General features: G+C 36.9%; 1 protein-coding gene across 7 annotated transcripts in view; it reads left to right on the forward strand.

Annotated features, from left to right (window-relative positions):
- Positions 1-23,140, forward strand: part of PTPRZ1 (protein tyrosine phosphatase receptor type Z1) — a 131,363-nt gene that overhangs the window by 102,223 nt on the left and 6,000 nt on the right. For 2 of the 7 annotated variants that reach the window (XM_014275906.3, XM_014275908.3), the window contains exons 13-23: positions 2,192-2,336; positions 9,302-9,393; positions 12,628-12,713; positions 14,994-15,014; positions 15,176-15,272; positions 16,714-16,796; positions 17,515-17,649; positions 18,945-19,079; positions 20,101-20,264; positions 20,986-21,069; positions 22,575-22,710. In XM_014275906.3, coding sequence (XP_014131381.2) covers positions 2,192-2,336; positions 9,302-9,393; positions 12,628-12,713; positions 14,994-15,014; positions 15,176-15,272; positions 16,714-16,796; positions 17,515-17,649; positions 18,945-19,079; positions 20,101-20,264; positions 20,986-21,069; positions 22,575-22,710 — 1,178 coding nt within the window. The remainder of the gene's footprint in view (positions 1-2,191; positions 2,337-9,301; positions 9,394-12,627; positions 12,714-14,993; positions 15,015-15,175; positions 15,273-16,713; positions 16,797-17,514; positions 17,650-18,944; positions 19,080-20,100; positions 20,265-20,985; positions 21,070-22,574; positions 22,711-23,140) is intronic. The other 5 variants (XM_005481948.4, XM_014275909.3, XM_005481949.4 and 2 more) reach the window with 3 other exon arrangements.

The raw sequence follows: 23,140 nt of genomic DNA on the forward strand, positions 1-23,140 counted from the left end.
CAAAAAGGATTATACAGTACTGGAGGAGGAGTACAACAGACTTAGTTTGTCTTCTAGATATTATTGAAAGACTCTACAGTATCATTTCATGTTCATTACTTTTTCTCCAACACACAATGCCAAATATTGACTTTAAATAAGCTGAACATTCAATTTCAGCATGTCTAATATGGTCTCATGTAAATCAAAGACATATTTGCTTAATTAAATTACAAAGAAATGCAACAAACACAAAAATTAATCTCTCACCTGAGAACGAACTTATATATTGCAATGGATTTTGCAGAAATTGGTAAAATGTCTTTTTGTTGTGACCATTACAGAAAAACATTGTCATTTAAACTTTTCTCAGTCTTGTAGTTGTTGATGCATAACTATGCTTGTTCTGAATTAGGATTTTCTCCCTAAGTCCTCTTTGGCTACTCAAATTTTCAACTTCTGTTGAAAAACTAAGACAAATTAATAGAAAGAAATATGCAAAGGATCCAAACACATCAGTTATTAGAAATCAAAGAAATCTGCTATAGGTGAGACTACCTTTTCAGCTGCCATCATTGGAGTGAATGAAGTAGGCAAGAAAGCCCTGTTACAGGAGAAGCCTGCACTTCATTCCCCATAGGAGCAATCCTAATAGGATATGGTCATGAAGTTTGAAGGAGCACTGTCATCACACAGATAGGATTGGATTTTATGCTGTGAATTAGTCCAGAGTTGGATAAGCAAGTCTGACTGTTTCAAAGGGATCGTATTGTGCTTTCTCATGCATACACATAGTTTTTCTCTGGAATCAATAGGAAGCACCAATTTTAACCTACTCAACAGAAACTTGGAGATTTTTCAGAAGCAACTTTGTGCCTTCAATTACTTTGCCCATTGAGCTGCAGAATTTAAAGAGAAGTGGTTTATATGGGTGTTAAAGAGTATTTTGAATTTAAACCAAGAAGACATCTGCAAAATTAGAGCCTAGACCCTTTTGCACATAAAGTCCTGAAAGCCTCTAAACTCAAGAAAACGGAAGAAAATAGAGCTGCCTGGAAATCTGTACTGTGTGAAGCCATTTGTTTTTGACATCCTATTTAGAGCATGTAATTTGCTGTCTTTTTTTTTTCCCCCAGATTCAACTCCATTCCTTCCTCTCTTTGTGTAAAAGCTTTTCATTCATGTAGAATTGGTCTCTTGAAATCCCAGTGGAGTGCAGATGTTTTCTGTACAGCAAAATTCTGCTCTTATACAGAAAATTCATTGCATTAGGACTGTTCGCAAAAGCAGAAAACATTCTAGGGGCTTAATTCTAAAAAGCACAAAAGTGCTTATTTCTGCATTTTCACTCAAATAATACTTACAGTAAACTGCATAAATTGAAATAAGTCAGTTATTTTACATCAAAGTAACAACTTTGAAATACTTACTTCTTGAGGTATGACCAAGGCTAAAAATAAAGTATTGGTGTTGTCCACCATTGTATTTCCTTCTTTAATAAAATTATAAAATATTTAGTTTTAATCTTCATACAGATTCCTATGTCTAAATAGTTCTCTCATCGAACAGTATATGGCTCACGGAAATATGAAACCAAAGCAATATCTAAATAATAATTTGAGCACCTGTAAAGATGGAGGTGGGAAAATTTTAACTGTGGCTCCAGTATAGTTGAGAGAGGCAATTGGATTCAAAGGAAGTGGGATGTATCTATAAGGGCAGAATGGGCAACGGATAAAAATACAGAAGGCTAAACTGCAATACAGCAAGGATATAAAGAGTTTTGCAAGACAATATTTATATTAACCTATTAGCCAGAGAAGTGATTTGCATTATATGACTGACAGTTTAATATCAATTCCAATGCACATTCCAATATTATGTATTCAGATTTCTTAACTCATTTGGCTTTCAGCTAATAAAACAGATTAAAATAAAAAAACTTTCTTCTGAATTTTAACAACAGTCTGCTATTCTTACAAAGAGAAGTTTCCACTGCTGGAGGGCTGAGTCACATAAGCTTGAACACTTTGCTTTGCCTTCTCTCTGCTTATCTTCTGTAAGCTGGTTTGCAAATGTATAAACTTTCTGCGGTACATAGTAAAAAATAGAGGTAAGTGATATTAAGTAGGCTCATTATAAGACACATTCAACTGTGCTGTGCTTTTCTCAGAATTTAAACTTGGACTGTTTCAATTTTCTCTGACTGCAGAGGCAAGTAATATTAGCCATGAGTCTCGTATTGGTCTAGCTGAGAGTCTGGAATCAGAGAAGAAGACAGTTATACCACTTGTGGTCGTATCAGCCCTGACTTTTATCTGTCTAGTGATTCTTGTGGGTATTCTCATTTACTGGAGGTAAGTTGTATTTTGGTTGATCTTTTTTTTCAGTCCTAAAGAGGTATGATTTGAAAAATGTGATGGGCATTATTGAGCTGGTTTACAGGAGGGAGACTGGATCATGTCTCTTACCTTGCCTTCGTATTGCTCAGTGTCATAAAAATGACAAAATAAAGTGGTTTCTGTCCAAAATACTCAGATTTTTTTTTTTTTGTTTGCAGAGGGTTTAACCACTACAAATAGTTTATTCCCCTATTGATAGACCTTAGTAAACAATAACTCATGATTGATGCCTAGAAACCAAGTGACTAAACAGAGCACTGGGAAAAACCAGAGGGAAAAGAAAAATAGACATCATGGCATGGGACTATTTACTATCTTTCCAGTCCTTTACCCATTAAAAAGGTAGTTATCAAGTTAGAATGAGAATCTATTGTCCTCAACAGGACTATGTAAATAAGCAATTCATATGGCACTGTAGGAGTGTGCTGATGCTCTGTGGAAGACAGAAAGGGGTTAGTTTAATGATACTATAATAGTGTAACTACTTCCTTAGTAGCTCTCAGGATGCTCTGTGATTAAAAAGTCATTCTACTTTGTGATTCTGACAAACTAAAATTAGCTCTGGTCTTTCAAAGCTTTAGTGGATAACTACGGATGTGTTTCATGTGCACGTGTGCTCAGGTTTCCTCATGGATATGTTTCTCTGTGACTTGGTAATTTGATAAGCCAGTAAAAAAAAAAAAAGTAGGATAAAGGGAATTGATGCTTATCAGAAGTCATTATAACACATTATAACATAATCAGTAAGAGCAAAAAACTGTGTCCAAACTGTGAAACAAAACAGATCAGCTAGCATGGCACAGATCTCTTCCATACAGCTGAAATTACTTCCCTCAGAGAGGATAAAAAGAGTGACTGCATTCACATTGCTAACTGGGGATGGCCTCTGCCTTGTGCTAACCCCAAACTGTGTCTAGCATTGTGTGAAGTACTGCAAGTTGATCTGAACTAAAAATGTAACAGGAACCTTGTCAGCCGCATGGCAGTCTGTAGCAATGCTCAAGGCTCTGGCACTCTCCCACTGTTCTAGTTAAAATCAGTTTTCCTAGGGACATGCCTGCTCAAGCTCTCAAAGCCCTTGCACAGCCCCCAGAATTTCTGTATAGATTGTCAGGGAGGAAATGCCGTGGTGGGGCCGGAAGGGGGAAATAATTGCAAAAACTTCTATTTCAGGGATTGTCGGGAACCTGATCCTGCTTCCACCGTGCTAACGCATAAACTAGAAGCCAGGAACAGGATTTGGCTCTTACAGGGACTGTACAAAGAACTGGGAAGACAGGCACAAAGATCTTCTTTCAGATGCCTCCAGAGCTTGTTTCTTCTTCCTTCATCCCAAATAACCCTGCTTAATCTAAAATGAAAAAAAAAAATGGTGAAGAACCATTAACTTTGGCCCTTTCCAAACTACTGACTACTGCAATCTCTAGGCTGTGATGTCAGGATTATGCTTACTGACTTTTCTGCTAGTCTCCTGACACTAGTTTTATGTTGGCCTATCAGGGTGTGTCCCACATGGGGACAGAACTCATTCCATCCCCGAACAGACTAGGCTGGAGAAATTGAGTTCAAGCATCCTTTGTTCCAGGCAAGTGTGCTAGTGAGTCAGACAGCCTTTGCCATGATTAAAGACACTTGATTGATAAACCTTGAGAAAGGTTTCTTCTGCTTTTCAAGGTAGTAGTTAGTTGCCATAATAATTGCAAAAGTCATTTCTTAGTTTATGCTTAGTTGGATAACTATTCTCCATCCCAGGATTTGCAGCTAACCACCTGCATTCTGAGAATCTTTTTTTGTCATTCATGTTATGCAACATGATTGTTCATATTCAACTTCCAAAGGGTTTCATCTCTGATGCTGAGCAGTATTTGAAATCTCTTCTATTTGCTAAAGAAGGCCGTGCATTTAAAGTCCCAGATTGTACAATGCAGTTCTAGTAATCCTACACGTTACAAGCTTGTTTTTGTCAAATGACATTGTGTTCATTTTGTATTCTTTCTCTGGGAATGAACAATTCTGTAAAACAGGTCTTTCAAAATGAAACAAAAATCCCGTTAGCAAGAATATCTTCTTGCCTTAAATCTAATCTTTTCTGTTTTTCTTGTGTACTACAAAATAAAATATGGAGCTCTTTTATTGTTAATCCTCAAAATTCTCTTGGCATTATGATAACACCAGTAACTATTTCTTATTTCAGGGAAATGTAACATAAGGACTATGCATCATAGATAGGACTTTACAGCCCTCTTTCAAAGTTGCTAAAACATTCACCTCTTATCAAAGACTGGAAAAAAAATCAAAATATTGAGTTCATTGCTATGTAGATTTCATTAAGCCTGGAAAATATTAGTAGAAACTGTGTAAGATATTTCTAATGGATTTCATTTGTTTTGAAATAACTGCTCTTAGATGTTAATGTTTCTTTTCATTTTGCACTTTTTCCCCCCTAATTTGGACAAATTATTTTCACATATTAAAGTTCACAAAAAACACGTTTACAAGAAGCTATTCTATAATTCTTTTGCAATGGTAGTACAGAAAAACCATTGGTCTATCTCAGCTGGTCACATGAATGAATAATGCTTTGGGTTGTTCCCACTATTAGCTCCTTATTAGAATATTCAAAAGGTGTGTTATTTGGTTTAAAACCAAATAACTACCAAGAGCAACAAGTTCCAATCTCTCAAGGTTAAAGAAAGGCAAAATTATTTATTTCTTCACTTTAATGATTTGTATCAGAAAAATAATTCTGTACCATCTGTTGTTTGGGTTTTGTGTTTTTTTTAAATGAAATTGTTAATCAGCGCTTGAGGAAATTCCTCAATCTCTTCACTACCTCATTAGGTACAATTTAAATCTTTTTTTTAATAGATATTTATTTCTCTGTCACGGATTAAAACTTCTAATGGCAATATTGTCTAAAGATTGAATAATTACCAGTAGGAAAATACGCCATTTTTAACTACTCTGGTTTTGTGTATCTTTTTTAATTCAAGCAATTTTCAAGCAATGTAATTTTCCTTTCATTTCTTCAGCATGATTAAGATTACAGTGGAATAAACAAGGAGATTCTTTGCCCTGTTTAGTGGCCTTGCTGTCCAGATAGACTTTTTAAAATAGCATTAGAGAGAATTTTCTGTCCACATCTAGAGTCTATCCATTTCTTTCAGTATCTCTCTTCTTTCTGAGTTCTCGCAGCAGAGATGTGGTGGGAATACCTGAATGTACTTGCTCTCTTCTTTTCTTAACAGCTTCCTTATTACTATTTTGCCTAATTATTCATAATTGTGCAGATCAGCTTTTGCAATGTTTATTGTAGGAAGAGCTTAGGAGAATAGTAACATGGTTACAGCTATCAGTGGGCCTTGTACCATTCAAAATTCTTTTTCAACAAACATATGTGAATTGTGGTAAAAGACCAGCTCTGATGACAAGAACCACAAACTGCTAATGCACTTCCAGGTCCATTTGCATCTGTAGACACACTGAGTATCAGCTGCCTGTCACGCAGCCTGTTAGACATTTCATGATAACAACACTTCAGAAATTACCAAGCTGATGACAGACAACACCCTGAGTAGTTATTTGCATTTTAAATTTCCTCTATCACCTTACATAATTTGAACCATACCTGTCAGAGAATGTTCATTTTCTTAGCTATGATTTGAACTAATGCCTTGAGTCCTGTGATAAGTTTATGGGAACAGAGTTGAGAACCTTCTCTGAGGATCATTAAACTTGTACATGCAGAAACACTTAAACCAGATTTAAATAGTCAGAGGCCACACTCATCCATCCATAAAGGAAAAACTTTTCAACAATGTGCCATGTCATAAATGAAAGTCTTAATAAAACATGACAATTAAAATTCCACTTGACAAACACATAAAATTAATTGCAGCTATTTAAAAAATGAATAATTAATATCCATTGAGGATCCACTCACAGATCCTTTGGTTTCACCAGATCTTTAAATTATCTGTAAATTAAAAAAAAAATCTAGTAAGTGTTTGAGAATACCTACTGGCAGATAATCCTGTGAGCTCAAAAGACGCTGAAGTTTTCAGCGCAAGAATAATCATGCATGTAAGACCACAGTGCATGAGCAGGAGAAGCACAAACACATCAGTCCCAGGTGGCTCTGGCTGGCAGAGCTCCGCTCTCGTGCCGGGTCCCCGGGCAGGATCTCTCTGCACCCACCCCCAGCCCCATGGGCACAGGGGTGCTGTGCTCCCTGCCAGCCTCAGCACCAGCCCCGCTCCAGCACTGCCTGCCCAGGGCAGAAACAGGGGCACCTTTGGTCCAGGGACACAAATGCTTGGAAATCTGTGTCCCCCACAGTCTGAGGCCTGGCCGTGTAGTCTCATGTAGCTGCCATTGAAGTGTTCATTCAGATCCAGTATCCCTCCTGTCAGACTGAAGTGCTGCTGCTGCTGCTGTACAGATCCAGCACTGTAATTAATTCAGTGGTTTAGCACTGCCCCCATATATAAAGTGTGTGTTTGAACAAGTGCAGTGTCTAAATTACAAATTACAGTTTTAGGTTGGAGATCTAAGTGCTGAGATGAAAGGTGTAAATTAAATAATCAGGTTATTGAGTGATGGGACCTTTGTCTGGAAGTTTGAAATAGTCATCACTTTTTTCATTAACAACAAGTGATAATTAACAAGATGTGAGTATTAACGTTAGGTTTAGTCATGAAGGCTTCCAGTGCCGATGCAGAAGCAGATGGAGTGCCTATTTATGAGTCTTATTACAGGTTAAGTCAACTGCTATGAATTTGTCTCCTGAATGTGCTAAGGGTGTAATTTATTTTCAGCCACAATTAATTTTTAAAGATTGAAAATACATTGGCTCAGTGAGGGATAATGAGTGTATGGCATAATATGAGGACATTGTAAGTGCAGCTTTAGATGTGAAAGTCATTATGCTAATTAAATTCTTTACAGCTCAATCTTTTCTCAAGCAAATAGGTGACAACGTTAGTCCATAAACCTTACATGTGTTGGTTGTTCACAAGCAGTAGACGTTTGGGAAAGACAATTTTTAGGTTTGGAGCTTTCACATCAGACTGTTTGGCATGTTTGGTTGGTCAGTTTTTAATAAACACAACACAGCATTTGCTGTGCCCAGCAGACAGGGCCAGACTTTCCAAAGTGTTTCATGATTTGAAGACTTGGAGACTTGCCTGCATATCACAGATATTTCACACACAGTTCTGATACTAACTCTCGAGTTTTGTGCTAGCATGGAGACAGCCTCTCCCACCTCAGCAGTCACTAACTGATGCTAGAGACTAACATTTAGAAGGGTGTTCCCAGGTTCCTGCAGAGTGGGTTCTTGGTCTGCATCCAAAATTGCCATTTCTAAGTGAAACCACGTACATAACAGATAGTATTGCTCCAGATATCTCATGCAAAGTCAAAGTTTCTCTGTGAACATCACAAATACACATTTAGAGAATTCTAGCTGTACTTCAGATTTCATTGTCATGTGAGTTACCAGAACTATTCTGCATGTCTCAGTTTTCATTTAGGTAGCTGTCTTCTTTTTCTTGTGTTTTAAGAGAGTCTGTATTGTACACTGATAGAAAATTCTCAACACATTCTGAGAATATGGGCATGTTTTCCAGAGGCTTAATTCAAATAAGCTTACCAAAGTCTTTATTATCTATATTAATGGTTCTGGAAAGAATGACAACAGCAACATATTCCCTATCTGTTTCTCAAAGAATCTTCAAAATTTATTTCTGTTTATAACAATCATATGAGGGTTTTTATGACTGCAGCGATACAGGAACAGAATGATGCAGTTTTTATGACTGCAGAGATACAGAAATTAAAATAACAGTGATTACACAAAGTAACAAATATACAATGGCTGCAGCCAACAGATCTGAAGAAGCAGAATCTTGTAAATATAAAATGAGATCAGTATTTTCATGAGGCATATATTTATTTTGAAATTTAATGATTATGTATAATATTTCAGAGAGATTAAATGACCCAAAGTTAAGATTGTTATTAGCATGTCTAATCATATGGAGATTTTTTAATTAAAGAGGCTTTGCAATGCTTACACCAACAGTTAGTTATTCATTCATTTGAATAGCTTGAATTCTTAACAGATGCTATTCCTATTATCTTCACATCTGGATTATAGCACAGATACAAATAACATTTTGAGTCATAGTTAAGGTTGGTTCCATTTGCATTCATACTTCAATGCTTTTTGCAACAAAGCTAGCATCTCCTGGAGTTAGAAATCCCCCTGTTTCTGTCTGTCAGCTTAGGGAAGTCCTCCTTGGTTAAGGTGTCTCTCAGTGTTGTGATTACGTTATGCAAAGTTGTTTAGCCCCAGTCACAGCAGTTCTAGAGCCGCTGTTTTGGCAGTTACATGTTGCTTTTGTTGCATTTCCATGTAGCACCTGTCCATTTCTGAAGTAGCACCTGTCAATGAATTGCCAGAACTGATCTCAAACATTGCTCCATCTTCAGGCTAGCATCATCACCTGAAAGGGAACAGTAACTATTTAAGGGAATTTGGATAAGTAAGGAAGACAGTGATGTTTTTTTGTACTTGGAGTTACACAGCATCTACAGTAGCTCCTGATGCAGAGTTTTTCCTTCAGCTGTCACTATGTCTGATGTGTGCTCTATCTTCTGCTTCTGGTATAGGTAAAGATGCATGAACTATGTATTTTGCTGAGGTAATGTAGTATCTTCATGTTGTATGCATAATTTGGTGATGTGCTGGGGGAATATTTATATTATAGCAGTTGTATTTGACACTCCATGAAAATTGGTTTTCAAAACCATGATTTTTCTTTTTGACTCAATAATGCCAGAATTCTAAATCATCTCAGCTAATGTTTTGTTGGTTTCTCTTTTTTCAATTTTTTTGTATATTTATTCCTTTCTAGGAAATGTTTCCAGACTGCTCATTTTTATTTAGAAGATAATACATCACCTCGAGTGATTTCTGGTCCCCCAGCTCCAATCTTCCCAGTCTCAGGTATTTCTGGCAACTGTTCTGTGGATCAGTGTTAGCTTTTGGAAGATGCTGCTTTATATGTTTCAATAAGAATTCTTCAAATACTATAACATCTGTAAACCAGAGATTTGTAACCTCTTGTACAGATCTGTGTAAACAGGTACACTTGATAATGGCAGACTTGTGTTATTAATGGTCTCTTCTGTAGGTAACTCAGAAGAGAAATATCTTCATTTTGCAGTGTTGCCTCAAGGATTCTCTGTGCTTTGTAGCCATGTAAGTGCAGCCTCCCAGGAGTGGCTGCTCATGTAGCCATCTGAGCTGCACTAAATAGCTCTAGAGACTTACACCAGCAACAGACTCTGTTGTATTTCTGCCTCTAATTGAATTTGTCACCTGTGTATAGAACATGTCCTATTCTTTATATCAGCAGGATGAGGATGTGCCTCATCTGTCTGCAATTCACTTGCAATTACAGCGTGTTCTTATACTTATGTATTTTACTAGCATAATTACTATGGTATAGCTATGTGAACCTCTCATTAAAATAATACAGAAGTTCAGAATATTATTAGCATCTTCTGATTCTACATCCACCACATTTATTTGGGGAAACTGTTTCCTTTCTTTTCTCAAAGAGTATCACAGGAGCACATGCAGCCTTCCAGTTTTTTCAGTCTGTGTAGAATGAAATAGATTAATTTCATTCATCTACTTAAACCCGAAATCAATTCATTCTGAAGCAGATCCTAAGCCACATTCTCACCTATGAGACAAGGTTTTCTTGTTCCACAAGTAATTTTTTTGCAAACTGTGCTATTATACAAGGAGATGGATTTTCATGGAGTGACTAAAGGAAGAAAATCAGCCCTTGTGTGAATAACTAGTAAACAGAAATAAATCCCAAACATTGGGCTTCCATTGTTACTGAATTGTAGACATCTTTAAATGCATCTCGTATGGATTGATGCTATTATGAGATGCGTAACCTATTACTAAACGGTTAAAAAGCATAGCTATGGCTTGATTTCAGAAAACATGATTATATAAGAATAAGCAACAATGGTAGGAAATCTCTGCTTTAACTCTCCATCATTAACTATATTGAACCACAACTGTATCATTTTCTCACAATTTTTCCTGACCAATTCACCTTGGGGGGAAAGTGTTTTCCATTTCATAATTGCACTTACAGTTATTCTGAGTGCCTAAAATGCATGTTTTGAAACTGGAGGTTTTCCTTCTGAAATAGTGATAAATACTAAAGAGAAATCTTTTTTCTCAGTGACTCAAGATAGACAACATATTTTATGGAAAGAGCTACAAGCACTGAGGAAATAGTTTTATTTTGCATGCAACAGATGTCGAGTGAACATTTATTGTGTTTTCTATTGCACAGATGTTTCAACAGTGTAATTTTAAAATTGCATCTAATTACAGTATAATACTAGAAAATAGTGTAAGACAGGAAGAGTGTTTTGCAACTGCTAAGTTTAATTCTTATGGCTGTGACCAAAAGGACAGTCCACAGATCTCATTATATATTTTTTCCTTCCATAGAATTATATGCTAAGTTTTCCTTCCTTTCATTGGCATAGATAGGAGATCTGCAGTTATTCACAGAAAATGCCATGGCTCTTCACAGCACAATTCAAAGATGCATTTAAATAGTAATGAATTACAGGTAGGATTCAGATCCACTATCAAACTCTAAGTAGTTTGAAGTGATACTTGCCATCCAGATATAAAATACATTCCTGGGTCCAGAAGTGATTGAACTGGGAGATTTGCACGGGCAAGGAAACAAAACCTAAGATTTATTTCTCCATTATTGTACTCACTCTTTGGGTCATTTACCTTCCCTTTGGTTTTGTGTTTGCATACCATTAGGATAAACACTTCATGCCAGGTTTAATCTCCAAAGTGTGAAGATTGTGTTACACATTTGTTCAGCTTCTCTTAGGCTTGACTGGATAAATTCACTTTTTGTATTCTGACCCAGTCATATAAGTGGGAGACCAGATGGATCTTAGTACAAATCAACAAATTCTTGGTAACTGAAAGCTAAAATTATTAGGTGGGCTAAATACTGAACATCTGTTGACGTGAATAACAGGTCCTTGTTCAATGTTTCTGACATTTTGTTCACATATGAAATGGTGATGAAATTACAGATTGTGAAATAAACATATTTTTAAACCATAAAAGGCTTTAAAAAAAATCCAACAAAATTATTATTCAGAACCAAATCTCAGTGAAATAATGTCATCCTTTAGCAGATAATTAGCCAACAGATGACTTTGTTTACACAGCATATTTGCAGTAAAGAGAAGATTAAAAGTCTCAAAGGTTTCTGATGTTATTTCTGGTGCATATTCTACACAAGTGTTTTTTGTATTTGTCTAAAGTAAAATGGGGATGTTACTTTAATCATATTTATTCCTCAAGAGTGTAGATGTTTTCTTTGCGAGTAGCCAAAAAGTCTTAAACATAAATCTTTCATTTAAAACTTGAAGTATGAATCCTGATGTGGAAATCTGTGGTCAGTACTGCCGTGGTCAAACATAAGATTATTATCAATAGGTAATCATAGAATCACAAGGAGAGCTGGGATAAAATTCTGTATGGAAAGTAGTCACTAATGCAGTAAAAGATGAAAATTAATTCCTGTTTCTTTTGGATGCCAATGCAAACATGCAAGTGTCAGTTAATGTGAAAATACTGGCATAATAATGCTTTAATTGAGTAGGCTTGGGACTAGGGGGCTCCAAGTTCCAGTGCAACACTGATCAGCTGGAGCACCCAGACAACTCTGCCTAATCACTCCTACTTTATCAGTGTTATTCAGAGCTGTGCTCTCTCCTTTTGAACATCTTGCAGCAAAGAGCTAATCCTCCCATGTCTCCTTCAATTCACAGGGAATTTTGTGCATTATTCTATTTACAGACAAGCTCAGCATCTTGCAGAATCAGCTCCTTGATTTGGGGGGCTTACAGACAGCGCAAGACCTAGCAAGGCATTTTCATTATCTTCTTTCCAAATAATAATTTAGAAATGTACAAGTGTTAGGTAACTGTTTCAGAAATGTTAATGGCATCAAAGGATGTTGTATTTTTTTGGGAGTTGTGTATACAAAGTTCATGCCAAGAATTTTATTTCAGGATGTTTTGTGGATTGCCTACATATAAACTTCATTATATGTCACTGGCTTTTTCTTCTACATAAATATATTTTTTGTCTTTTCCCACCCCTAAGATGATGTTGGAGCAATTCCAATAAAGCATTTTCCCAAACATGTTGCAGATTTACATGCAAGTAATGGTTTTTCTGAAGAATTTGAGGTATGGCTCTATGATGTCATCTTTTTATTAGCACGTTCAAATAATGTTAAGTTTAAATGCCTGCAAACAAAAACAGGGGTATTACATTCTGACTTGGGCACCAATTTCATGAATGCATGTAAATGTGAGTGATTTGATGCATAAAGCCTAGGGAGATTCCTAAACTCAGGACTGGAATACAAATAGGAATGTTTATTATTGTGATAAAATACAGAATAACTGTGTGAATAAACTGTGCAAAGGCAGTGCAATGTATATGGTTTATCAGATATAGTGATACATCTAAAGCTTTTCCAGTATTAATGAAAATTGAATTTTGAAGAAGCTACTCATATTTGCTTGTTCCATTTACAGAGAAAATAAAATGGAAGTAATAATGAGTACAAGTGGCAAGACTTCTGATTAACAGGGGAGCTAATGTAGTCTTCATATGTGGTAGTGAAAGTTTTACAGTTCCTTTCCTAAAGCATATGGTTCACAAGAGGTATTTCAAAATGTTGAAACATGCTCTAATCTATAATGTTACTATCACCATATGTAATTAATGATCTTCATTGTTTTTCCCACTTGTGTATTGCAATCATTTTAAATATGGATATGTTCTAACTTAATTCACATAAGCATTAAATCCCCAAATACCTAACTAAAGCTGTGCCATTAGCAATTTTTACAAGAGATTTCTAATAAAATCAGTCAGTTGGGATAGAAACAACTATTTTAGTAGATCTATATTAAGGTAAAATACAATAGTAATATTCCTGTTGCAAAAGCAATAATGAAAGTAAAAATTCAGAGTTTTGCATCTTCAGGTTTTACTTTTGTTTCCCCAGCCAATGTACTGTGATCCAGTCAACCAAAAATTCCATGTCCTTCACAGAACATTCTTCATCAGCATTTCTTCTTGAATTCATTTAACATCCAGAATATCCATTTGACTGTGGGACCAAATTTGTAAATACTTGTGAATGTCCAGTACATATTCATACAATTACACATGTGCATATGCACTGATGGAACTGGGCTCCAGCTTGGCTAGCTGTTAATAACAGCAGATGTTGAAGGACTGTAGGTAAATACAATGGATACAAAGTTCTTTCAGCATTAGTCAGTGCAGCAATACAGAAATCAGATTGTTCATTCTAAATTGATCTTTTCCTACAATTTTACTTTTCCTAAGTTACAGCGGTGATCTATAGACCAAATATAGTGCATGTCTCTGAGCTACAGCTGCAGCATTTGAAATATTTCTGAAAAAAACTAGCACCTGAAATGTTAGTTTTGACTATTACAAAAAAAAAGTCAGTGTCCTCATAATTTGTTGGAGATCTTTTTTGCCTTTATGGACTACTCCAGAACTAGTGTTCAGTTATTTTCTCTACTGATAGAGAACTTAGAAGATTGGAAAGAACTGAAATATTGTCTTTGCAGAGTTAGCATATATTTGAAGAGTACAAGGGTGGTTCAGATTTTTTTTTGGGGGGGGGTAGCAAGTTTTCTTTTTCTATTACTACAAAATAACTCATTTAAGATCTATTTTTTAAACCAAAAACAATATTTCATATATGCATTTAAATAGATTAAGGTGATTGACATTAAAATGAATTCTGAAGAGTGTTGGGAGACACCATTAGTACTTTTAGTGATGGCAATGTATTTGCTCTTTAAAAATGTGAACCTTATAAATGCTTGAGTTTCCTGTCAGCTAAAGCAATCAATAAAATGAATTAATTAGTGAGTCTTACAGACTTTGTGCCTGTCTTGTCCAGCCTGTCCCTCTCTTTGCGGAATTGCTGGCTTCACCGTGAGACCGCAGGCTGCCTGAGTGAGGGCTGTAGTTCTGTCTCTCCCAGTGCTGTCAGGCTGGCTGACTGCACACAGTCCTGCTCCAGGGGAGGTTTTGCAGCTGAATGCAAAGAGAGCAAAAGCATTCCTCAGGGAAACTAATGCATTTATAAGTACACGTAAAGATTCCAGTGAACTGTTACGTATATAGATAATCTGGCTAAAGTCTGTGATGTTGCTCATATGTACAAGCTTTCATTGGCTTAAGGTCTAACATTAAAGATAGGAAAAGAGATTCCAGTATTTTAATTGGGAAAATTACCTCTTGTTCCCTTTAGGAGTTATGTCAAAATATTCAGTTTGTTGTTATTATGGATATATTGCATGACCATAACTGTTTTCCATATAGTAAATGTAATTTATATAAACACTTATCCATTTGTTCTGTGCTGTGGAATTTGATTTTTTTTACTTTTTTTGCATTCATTCCCTCATTAGACACTGAAAGAGTTTTATCAGGTAAGGAATTATTTCACTGCAATTTTTTTAGCAATGAAGTAGTTGTAAAATATCATAGATAATTGGGTATAAGGTTGTGGTTCTTTTCATGTTTGCCTATAGTATTTAAAGACATTTTATGTATCTTAATAGTCACTAAAGTGTGACATACTTTTTTTCAGGAAATCCAGAGCTGTACTGTAGATCTAGGTATTACATCAGACAGCTCTAATCACCCTGACAACAAGAATAAGAATCGATACATAAACATTGTTGCTTGTAAGTAAAGGCATCACTTGTTTTGTGTGAGAAATCATTATAAACAAGTACAGATTTATATGTTATTAGCAGGAGCAAAAATACTTCTACACTGAAATCTCCAGCTATTGATCAGCAAAGTGCTCCTTGGAGAGGAGTTGGTATCAGATTTCTCATTTCTTTAAGTTAGTCCTCTGACATTCTGCTGCTTTGGTGGGCATGTGTTAGCAAGATACATTTGTCTTCTGCAATGACCCAAAGGGAGTTGGGAGATTTTGTTATAATGCCATTAGAAAGCCAAAGAAGCTTTGATTGTCAAAATTAATCCATCTTTGCTTTAGAATAATGGTGATTTATTGTCTCTATGAGCTTCAAAATCCCTGGATATATTTACTGTCAAATATAAACATAAATGTTCTGGCTTTATGTTGTGTTATGCCTGGCAACAATGTAATACAACAGCTTCATTAGCCAGTACACTTGTTTGCCCATTGCATCACTCTCCCAGATTTTTCTTCTCTGAAACAAATCTATTCAGTTTTGTTAATCTCTTTCTCAAGTCATTTCCTCTGGGGTTTTGATCATTTGGTGGCTCAATACTTTTTTTTAACTCTCTACAGCATTTCAACTTTGTTCTGATTACAAGAAAGCTCTAAATTAAATATATCTTCAGCATTCAGTGTCACTAAAGCTTAATTTAAAAAGTCAGAACTGGGTCAGCTGTTGGGCAGAAGAAGATGTAAACCAGCAACAAGAAATGCCAATCTCTCTGGCTAAAGATGTCTCTAAAGCAACAAAAACTCAGGGATTTTCCTCTGCCACTGTGTTTCATACCTGGTCATACAAAAGGTGCTAGCCCAGGAGTTGTTTTATTAAAAAACAGTGCAGAGGCAGCTTAGGGCAGCTGAAGTAGCAAGAATTGCCCTCTGTAAGAGACTCAAGTGTAGTTCAGACAATCAGTGCAGGCTACAGAACACTTCATCTCCCCCTGATGTAGTTACTGCTGACTCTCCAGATGGCCAGCATTTTCAAAGCCCATTGCTCTCCAGAGTCCACTCTTTTAACTTGGAATTAAAGTTCCTCAACGCTGGTGCCTGCTGTCATTTTGAGACATCCCACTGTGCAGATTTGGCAGTCAAGGCACAGGACTTATGGAAGACCTGGACACCTTTACAAGCAGCAGCTAGAGGCCATAGGGGAAGCATGTCATAGTGGCTAAAATTACCCCTGGTACTGCCGTTCAGGCCACTAGATTCTGAATCCCTTCAAACTTTGTGTTAATTTCTTTATTTTTCCACAAATTAGAATTTTTTATCTGATTCATATCCAAGGAGAGGATGTTTGCATATGTGATTGTTAGTGTATTGGTCTTGTGTATTGTAAAAATGCATTTCATTATTTTTATGAGAAAGAACATAATTCTTACCAAAAAATACTTATTTTCTCCCTTGTTTTACTGCAGATGATCACACTAGGGTTAAATTAGCACAGCTTGCTGAAAAGGATGGAAAACTGACTGATTACATTAATGCAAACTACGTCGATGTAAGTGCCTTTTTCTGTCTATTGGCCTATTGATCTGTCAGCCTTTTCTGTAAAAAAAATATGTATGGAGAGGAATAGATTTAATTCCAAAAAAGTATCACAATACTACAGATTCTGTTAAAAAAAACCTTTGCAGTTTAAGTTAAGCCTACAAAGTTAAAGCAAAGGTAAAATGCCAATTCTTTCTTGAATCCATCTTGGTATTGTAGCAGCAGCAGCTTAACAAGGGGCATTTTTGAAGAAAAAATGTCCTTCACATCTGAGCCATTTTAGAAGTATCTGAGTGGTTAATTCTCCCATCTGAGGTAATCTCATGAGAGGAAAATGCCATTTGGCTCAGAGCCTCACCAAGATACCATTACCAGTTTTCATTACATAATTATTTACATGTGAATGATCACAATTCATCTTTTAAACCCCTTTTGCAATGCATGTCTGTGTGTCTCCTAATCACTTTCATGTCAATGTTCTGCCTAAACATGGGCATTTGAACAGACAGATCCTATTTGTTGGACTGATAAACACTGGCATGACAGTTGTATTCCTATATCATTTGATACCACAGGGTTTCCACAAAGTCAACAGTTAAAAATTTAAAAGCACTTAAAAGTTTTGCCGAGTCTTCAAAAAATACATGAAATGTCGTGTACAGCTCCCAAACTCCTTTTGCTCATGGACAGTGATTTGACAAGTGTCATTTCTTTTTTTTTCAATTTAGGGCTACAACAAGCCAAAAGCCTACATTGCAGCTCAAGGGCCTCTAAAATCAACAGCAGAAGATTTCTGGAGAATGATATGGGAACATAACGTGGAAGTTATTGTGATGATAACTAATCTCATTGAGAAAGGAAGGGTATGAGTACTGTTTTCTGTTTTTTACTTCTCTGATGTTGGTAGATCTACCTGTAGCAAATTCCCATCTTTCTTTTTAAAATCTGGTTTAGTCAATTATTGAGCAAAAAGCAATAGTTTGTAGTAGTTGCCTGTACCTGGATTGGCTTCAGAAGTATACAGTTGAGGATTTATAGAATGAAACTAAAGAAAATATTCAATAAATCTTGAAAATACCATGTTCTAACCACAAAAATAAAAAACATCGTATACTGAAAGAAAGAATACTTGTATATAATATGAGTGGGCAGGCTCTGGGCCTTGTGCCCACATTCTGCTACCCATCTGCTTATCTCCATGCCATCATGCACTTTGTCAGGGTTGCCTTGGACCCTGGCAAGGAGAAGAATATAGTTCAAGTGAACTTTCCTGGATATTCACTGTCTGTTCCCTGTTAACATCCTGTGGTACTCACAGTTCCTTTCCTACTACATGACTGGACACACATTTGTCCAGTGAGACCAAATGAGGTGAAATCCCACCACAGGGTGTGTTTCTCTGATTATGTGATGCGAGTTTACCTGTACCCTGGGGTCACATGAGGGGACATTGCATCTCCCTTGCCACACACTGGCAGCAATGCCTAAAGTGAATCCAAATCTTATCATAAAATCTATAAGGCATTTTTCAGTGATATAGACACAGTAATTTCAGATGAGGGCCGACTGGGAGTACCTCTTCATTTGTAACACCATGCTATAAACAAGCACACTTCTAATCCTCTTAGAGAAGGCTGTATGACTACCCAGCCAAAAGGCTGGACATATCACAGCTCTCTCCTGTATATTCTAGTCTTACACAGACTCACTCCTATCCTCTCCTCCAGATATATACTCTGCCTATACTATAAACTAATCAGAAGCCACATAGGACTCTACTGACTTGGATGTATTCCTATATTTCCTATAGATCATGGTTTTTTCTTTAGGTTTTAGCGTGTCTATAGAATGGAAAATTCCACAATATTGGACCTTTTTAACTCTGATAGTATGATTTAAACCTCTTTTTTTGAGTTTTCCAAATAAAGAGCATCTTTGAACAGCTATCCCTCTACAGCACAAAATAATTGTTATTTGTTCTCCTGCACAGAAGATCATGTCTACTATAAACTGGGTATATTGACAGTCCCAATACAGTTTCATGCTTTATTCTGCTCTTAAATTTGAACATTTCAGCTTACTAGTTTGACATTTTACAGGTTTTCTTCTCTATTACTTATAGAGAAATTTTCTAACAGAGAAAATTTCTTTTTAACAGAGAAAATGTGACCAGTACTGGCCTGCTGAAGGTAGTGAAGAATATGGGAACTTCTTGGTTACTCAGAAGAGTGTTCATGTACTTGCCTATTATACTGTGAGGAATTTTACTCTTAGAAACACCAAGATCAAAAAGGTTTGTGACATCCTAAAAACACAAGCAGACAAAAGGAAGTGTCAAAAAATGCTCAGAATATTTTTAAGGCAGTTGACAACTCTTTTCTGCTGTATATGTGAAGATGAATTCTTTACATCTCAGCCAGCCAAGATGCTTGTGAACTTTAGTTAATTTGACCAGATAAACAAACTCAGAAATTGTAGGACCATCAGGGAAAAAGCAGTGACCACATTGGAGAGCTGATGTGGACTTTGACTGCCTGGGTAGCAGGATTGATACATTTTCAGAAAGAGAGCAACTTGAAGAAAATGTAGTATGAGTTAAATTATTCACCTCATCTCCCCATTTTCCTTTTTAAAGACATGTGAATACACACTTTGTTTTATTGTAACCAGAACCAGCATGATCTCAGCTCAGCAGGGTGATGTTAGCTACTTTGAGGAGAATTCTGAAAACTTAATTTATTCCAGCCACATAAATGTCTGAGACATCTAGTCTCTCACCCTCTCTGCATAATTAATACATAATATTTGGCATTTACTATCAATTAATTTATTCTGCCTATTTTAGGAACCAGCCTCTGAATGAGATGACCTGCTTTCTGAAGGCATCCCTGCCTCTGAATTGCCATGGAGGAAGGGAGCTTAGAAAAGCAGCCCACACAAGGCTCCTTACCTTGTAGATCACTAAAGCTGGGTGAGATGGATCCTACTGTTCCTGTTCACTCAGCAGAGATGGGGCAGAGTGTCAGCAAGAGCTGGTGACTCTTGAGAGCAGCTGTAATTTGTTACCCTCCAGTGCTCTTAATCTTTCTCTATGGCTCTCTGAGACAGTGTCAGGTCATTTTCCCACTCAGTGGGCAGGCTGGTAAGGCAGAACCACAGGTCCTTCCCCTTCTCTTTGGAGGCTGGGATATTCAGAGCCAGATGGCATGCTTTGAACTAAACAGGGATGGCACTAGTTCAACAACTATCAGGTATGGAAATAAAATGAAGGAAGATGTGGGCTGCTTACATGTGGAACTATTTTTCTGTTGCAGGGCTCCCAGAAAGGGAGGTCCAGTGGCCGCATAGTGACTCAGTACCACTATACCCAGTGGCCTGACATGGGTGTTCCAGAATATTCCCTGCCCGTTCTCACCTTCGTGCGGAAGGCGTCGCAGGCGAAGCGCCACGCTGTGGGGCCTGTTGTGGTTCATTGCAGGTGTGCTTTCTAGTGCTGTAAGGTTCACTCCACTTTTCTTTTGCAGAAGAATTTCTCAGTGGTGGGTTAAGCAAAATTTCACCCTTGTATTTAACAATTCCTGATGAAGTAAGACTAACTTCTTAGCTGATATTCTTATCTGATATTTCTCTCCTTCATAAGGCCAACTAATCAATTGTGCCACTTCTGTAAATCTGTAAATCTTCATAAACAAGATGATGCTGCTTCTCTGCACTATGTTCTATTTTTTTTTTTTTTGGCTAAACTGCTTTTACTTCTATTTTTTTCACATATCTGTACTTCTGTCTTGAATGCTATGAGCTTACCAGATACACGTGTGGGGATAATTGTTTCATTTCTGCAAATGTATTGTTAGGATGCTTTTGGCTCATGCTTTCTTTGGTGCAGGGATACTCTGTAATCCTAAGAGGAGCTCTATGCACAAGAGAAGACTCTCTCTATTCCTGGCTGAACTACAACTGTGCTGTTTTTAACTCTCTGGGCTCTAGGAGACATTTTCAAAGGAGGAGCGTTCTGGGGAGCGGTTGAGGTCTGCATGTGCCGCAGTGTGCAGGCAGGCGCTCTGTCAGTGCTCTCTGGAACTGGCAGCTCAGGGAAAATTGGTTAAAAAGGGCTTGTAGGGCCTGGAATGACTTCACAATGCCCATGAAGGACCGGGTTATTGTAAAATATATAAGCAGGTTCTGGTTTTCCACTGTAGTACCTCACCTTTGATGGAACATTTGGAAAGAGAACCTCCTCATGAATTCTGTCCTTCTGGAGCTGACACTGAGAAAGCCAACAGGTAAAGTCACCTCACAAATGCTGCAAATGAAGATATTTTATTTGTGGGACGATCTAATCTGACTGACATCTGTTTTTAGCTTGGGAAATGAAAATTCCGTATCTTGTTATTCTGCTGCTATTTACATCCTGGCTGTTCTTGGGAAATTCGAAATTTCAAGTCTGATATTACTGAGATATTGGCAATACATTAGGAGTCAATTAAATTGAGTTTTTAAGAAGTGAACGGTAGTAAGTTGTGTGGCTTCAGTCAGACCTCTCCCTTGGGTCACAGGTATTAATGACCTCTGTCTGTAGGCAGTTTTGTGCAGTTTTTAGCTAAACTGACCACATGCACTATGGAATTTCAAAGGAATCATCTCATGTTTGAAATATAAATTTTATTTATATTTACAGGCTGTATGGAAGACACAAATGAGGAGATTCATAAAATTTATTTTAGCTATTTTTATTTGGTACTTTTCATGTTTTGTCTTTCATAACAAGTACAGATGGTGTCTGGTAATCTTTGTACTTCTTTGTGTCTAACAGGGTATTAACAACCTGGACCTTTGGGTTTCATATCATACTTATTTAGACAGTTTATTACAGCAATCTGATCTCAGTCTACCTGTGCTCTGTGCCCCCTCTGTGGCAGAAATGAGATGACTGAATTAGCATGTATGGACTGAGCTGGATCTGCCCACAGGGGACCATGCAGACCCAGCACAGTGCTGCTCTCAAGTTACATGTACAGTATACATAATGTTCTACATATCTTAGAGGGGAATTACAATTTCCCATATATTGCTAGATAACAAAAACTGACCTCTTGACCTTGTACTTCCTACCCAGATATTTTATAAATGAAAACGTTTTTCTATAGTTTTATGATACAGCTGATTTTATACTATGTTAATCAGAGTTCATAACAGGAATGAGATGATTAACACTTTCTTCTCCATTTCCCATTGTTAAAAAGGTTTTCAAACATTGCTTGCCATCTTAACTTTGTCTAAGGAGCACTAAGCTTTTTTCTTTTACAGATACACTCTCAACAGTTCTGCCATTTCCTGGGGTTTATCTTTGAAATCTCCTGTACTGTAGTGGGTTGCAGAATGCAAATTTTGCTTTAAAGTGGGGTTTCAACTTAGAAGAATTTGAACGTACTAACTGTGCCTAAGTGCTGACATATACCACCTTATGTAGATATGCCTGGCAAAGCATCCTAAGGAGTATCAAGGCTCAAAATTGCAGACCTGCAGGAAATCCCTTAGTTCTATTTCAGCCAATAATGTAAAAATCAGTAGAGAAAATGATCTTTAGGTCTATTCTTGCACAAAGAAAAAGATTACTATCTTGAAGATTACTAGCCTCGAACCTTTAACAAAGTATATCATATAATAAATTCATTTTGTAGAGGACAATTTTCCATATGCAGCAGTTTGTTGAAAAAAATATGTGTATGGAAAAGTTCTATACATCAGTGTTTTATTTCAGGCTCAAGACCATTTTTTTGTTTTATAGTGCTGGTGTTGGAAGGACAGGCACATACATAGTGTTAGACAGCATGCTGCAGCAAATTCAGCATGAAGGGACAGTCAACATATTTGGATTCTTAAAGCACATACGTACCCAAAGGAACTACTTGGTGCAGACTGAGGTAAGAGTGAAATATAAATAGCATGATACTATTACAAACTTTCTGTTTGCAGGAGGAGAGATAATACAATCCTCTTGCTGGCACCACCAGATGGACAGAAACCAGTCACCAGACTAGATTTTCCCTTTCGCTTCCCTTGGTTTTATAGACATCCTTCTAGGCACACTGAGAGCAGTGCATTAGAAATTACCTTGCCTTGGGCTCTTGTCTGTTTATTAAGGAGGACTCAGAAGGAAGCCTGTATAAATCATGCTTCCTGCAGCAGTGCTTCCTTGGCAGGACTTGTATTTTTGTCATGGAGCTTTGTGAGGAAGCACCATTGTCAGGCATTCAGATCTTCACTGAATCTCATCAAATAGTTTATATTAGGCAATAAAATATGCTGAAAAAGCTATTTCACACAGAAAATTATATATAGGTGTTTTAAACT

Source organism: Zonotrichia albicollis, chromosome 4 (assembly GCF_047830755.1).
Source record: "Zonotrichia albicollis isolate bZonAlb1 chromosome 4, bZonAlb1.hap1, whole genome shotgun sequence".
Taxonomy (NCBI): domain Eukaryota; kingdom Metazoa; phylum Chordata; class Aves; order Passeriformes; family Passerellidae; genus Zonotrichia; species Zonotrichia albicollis.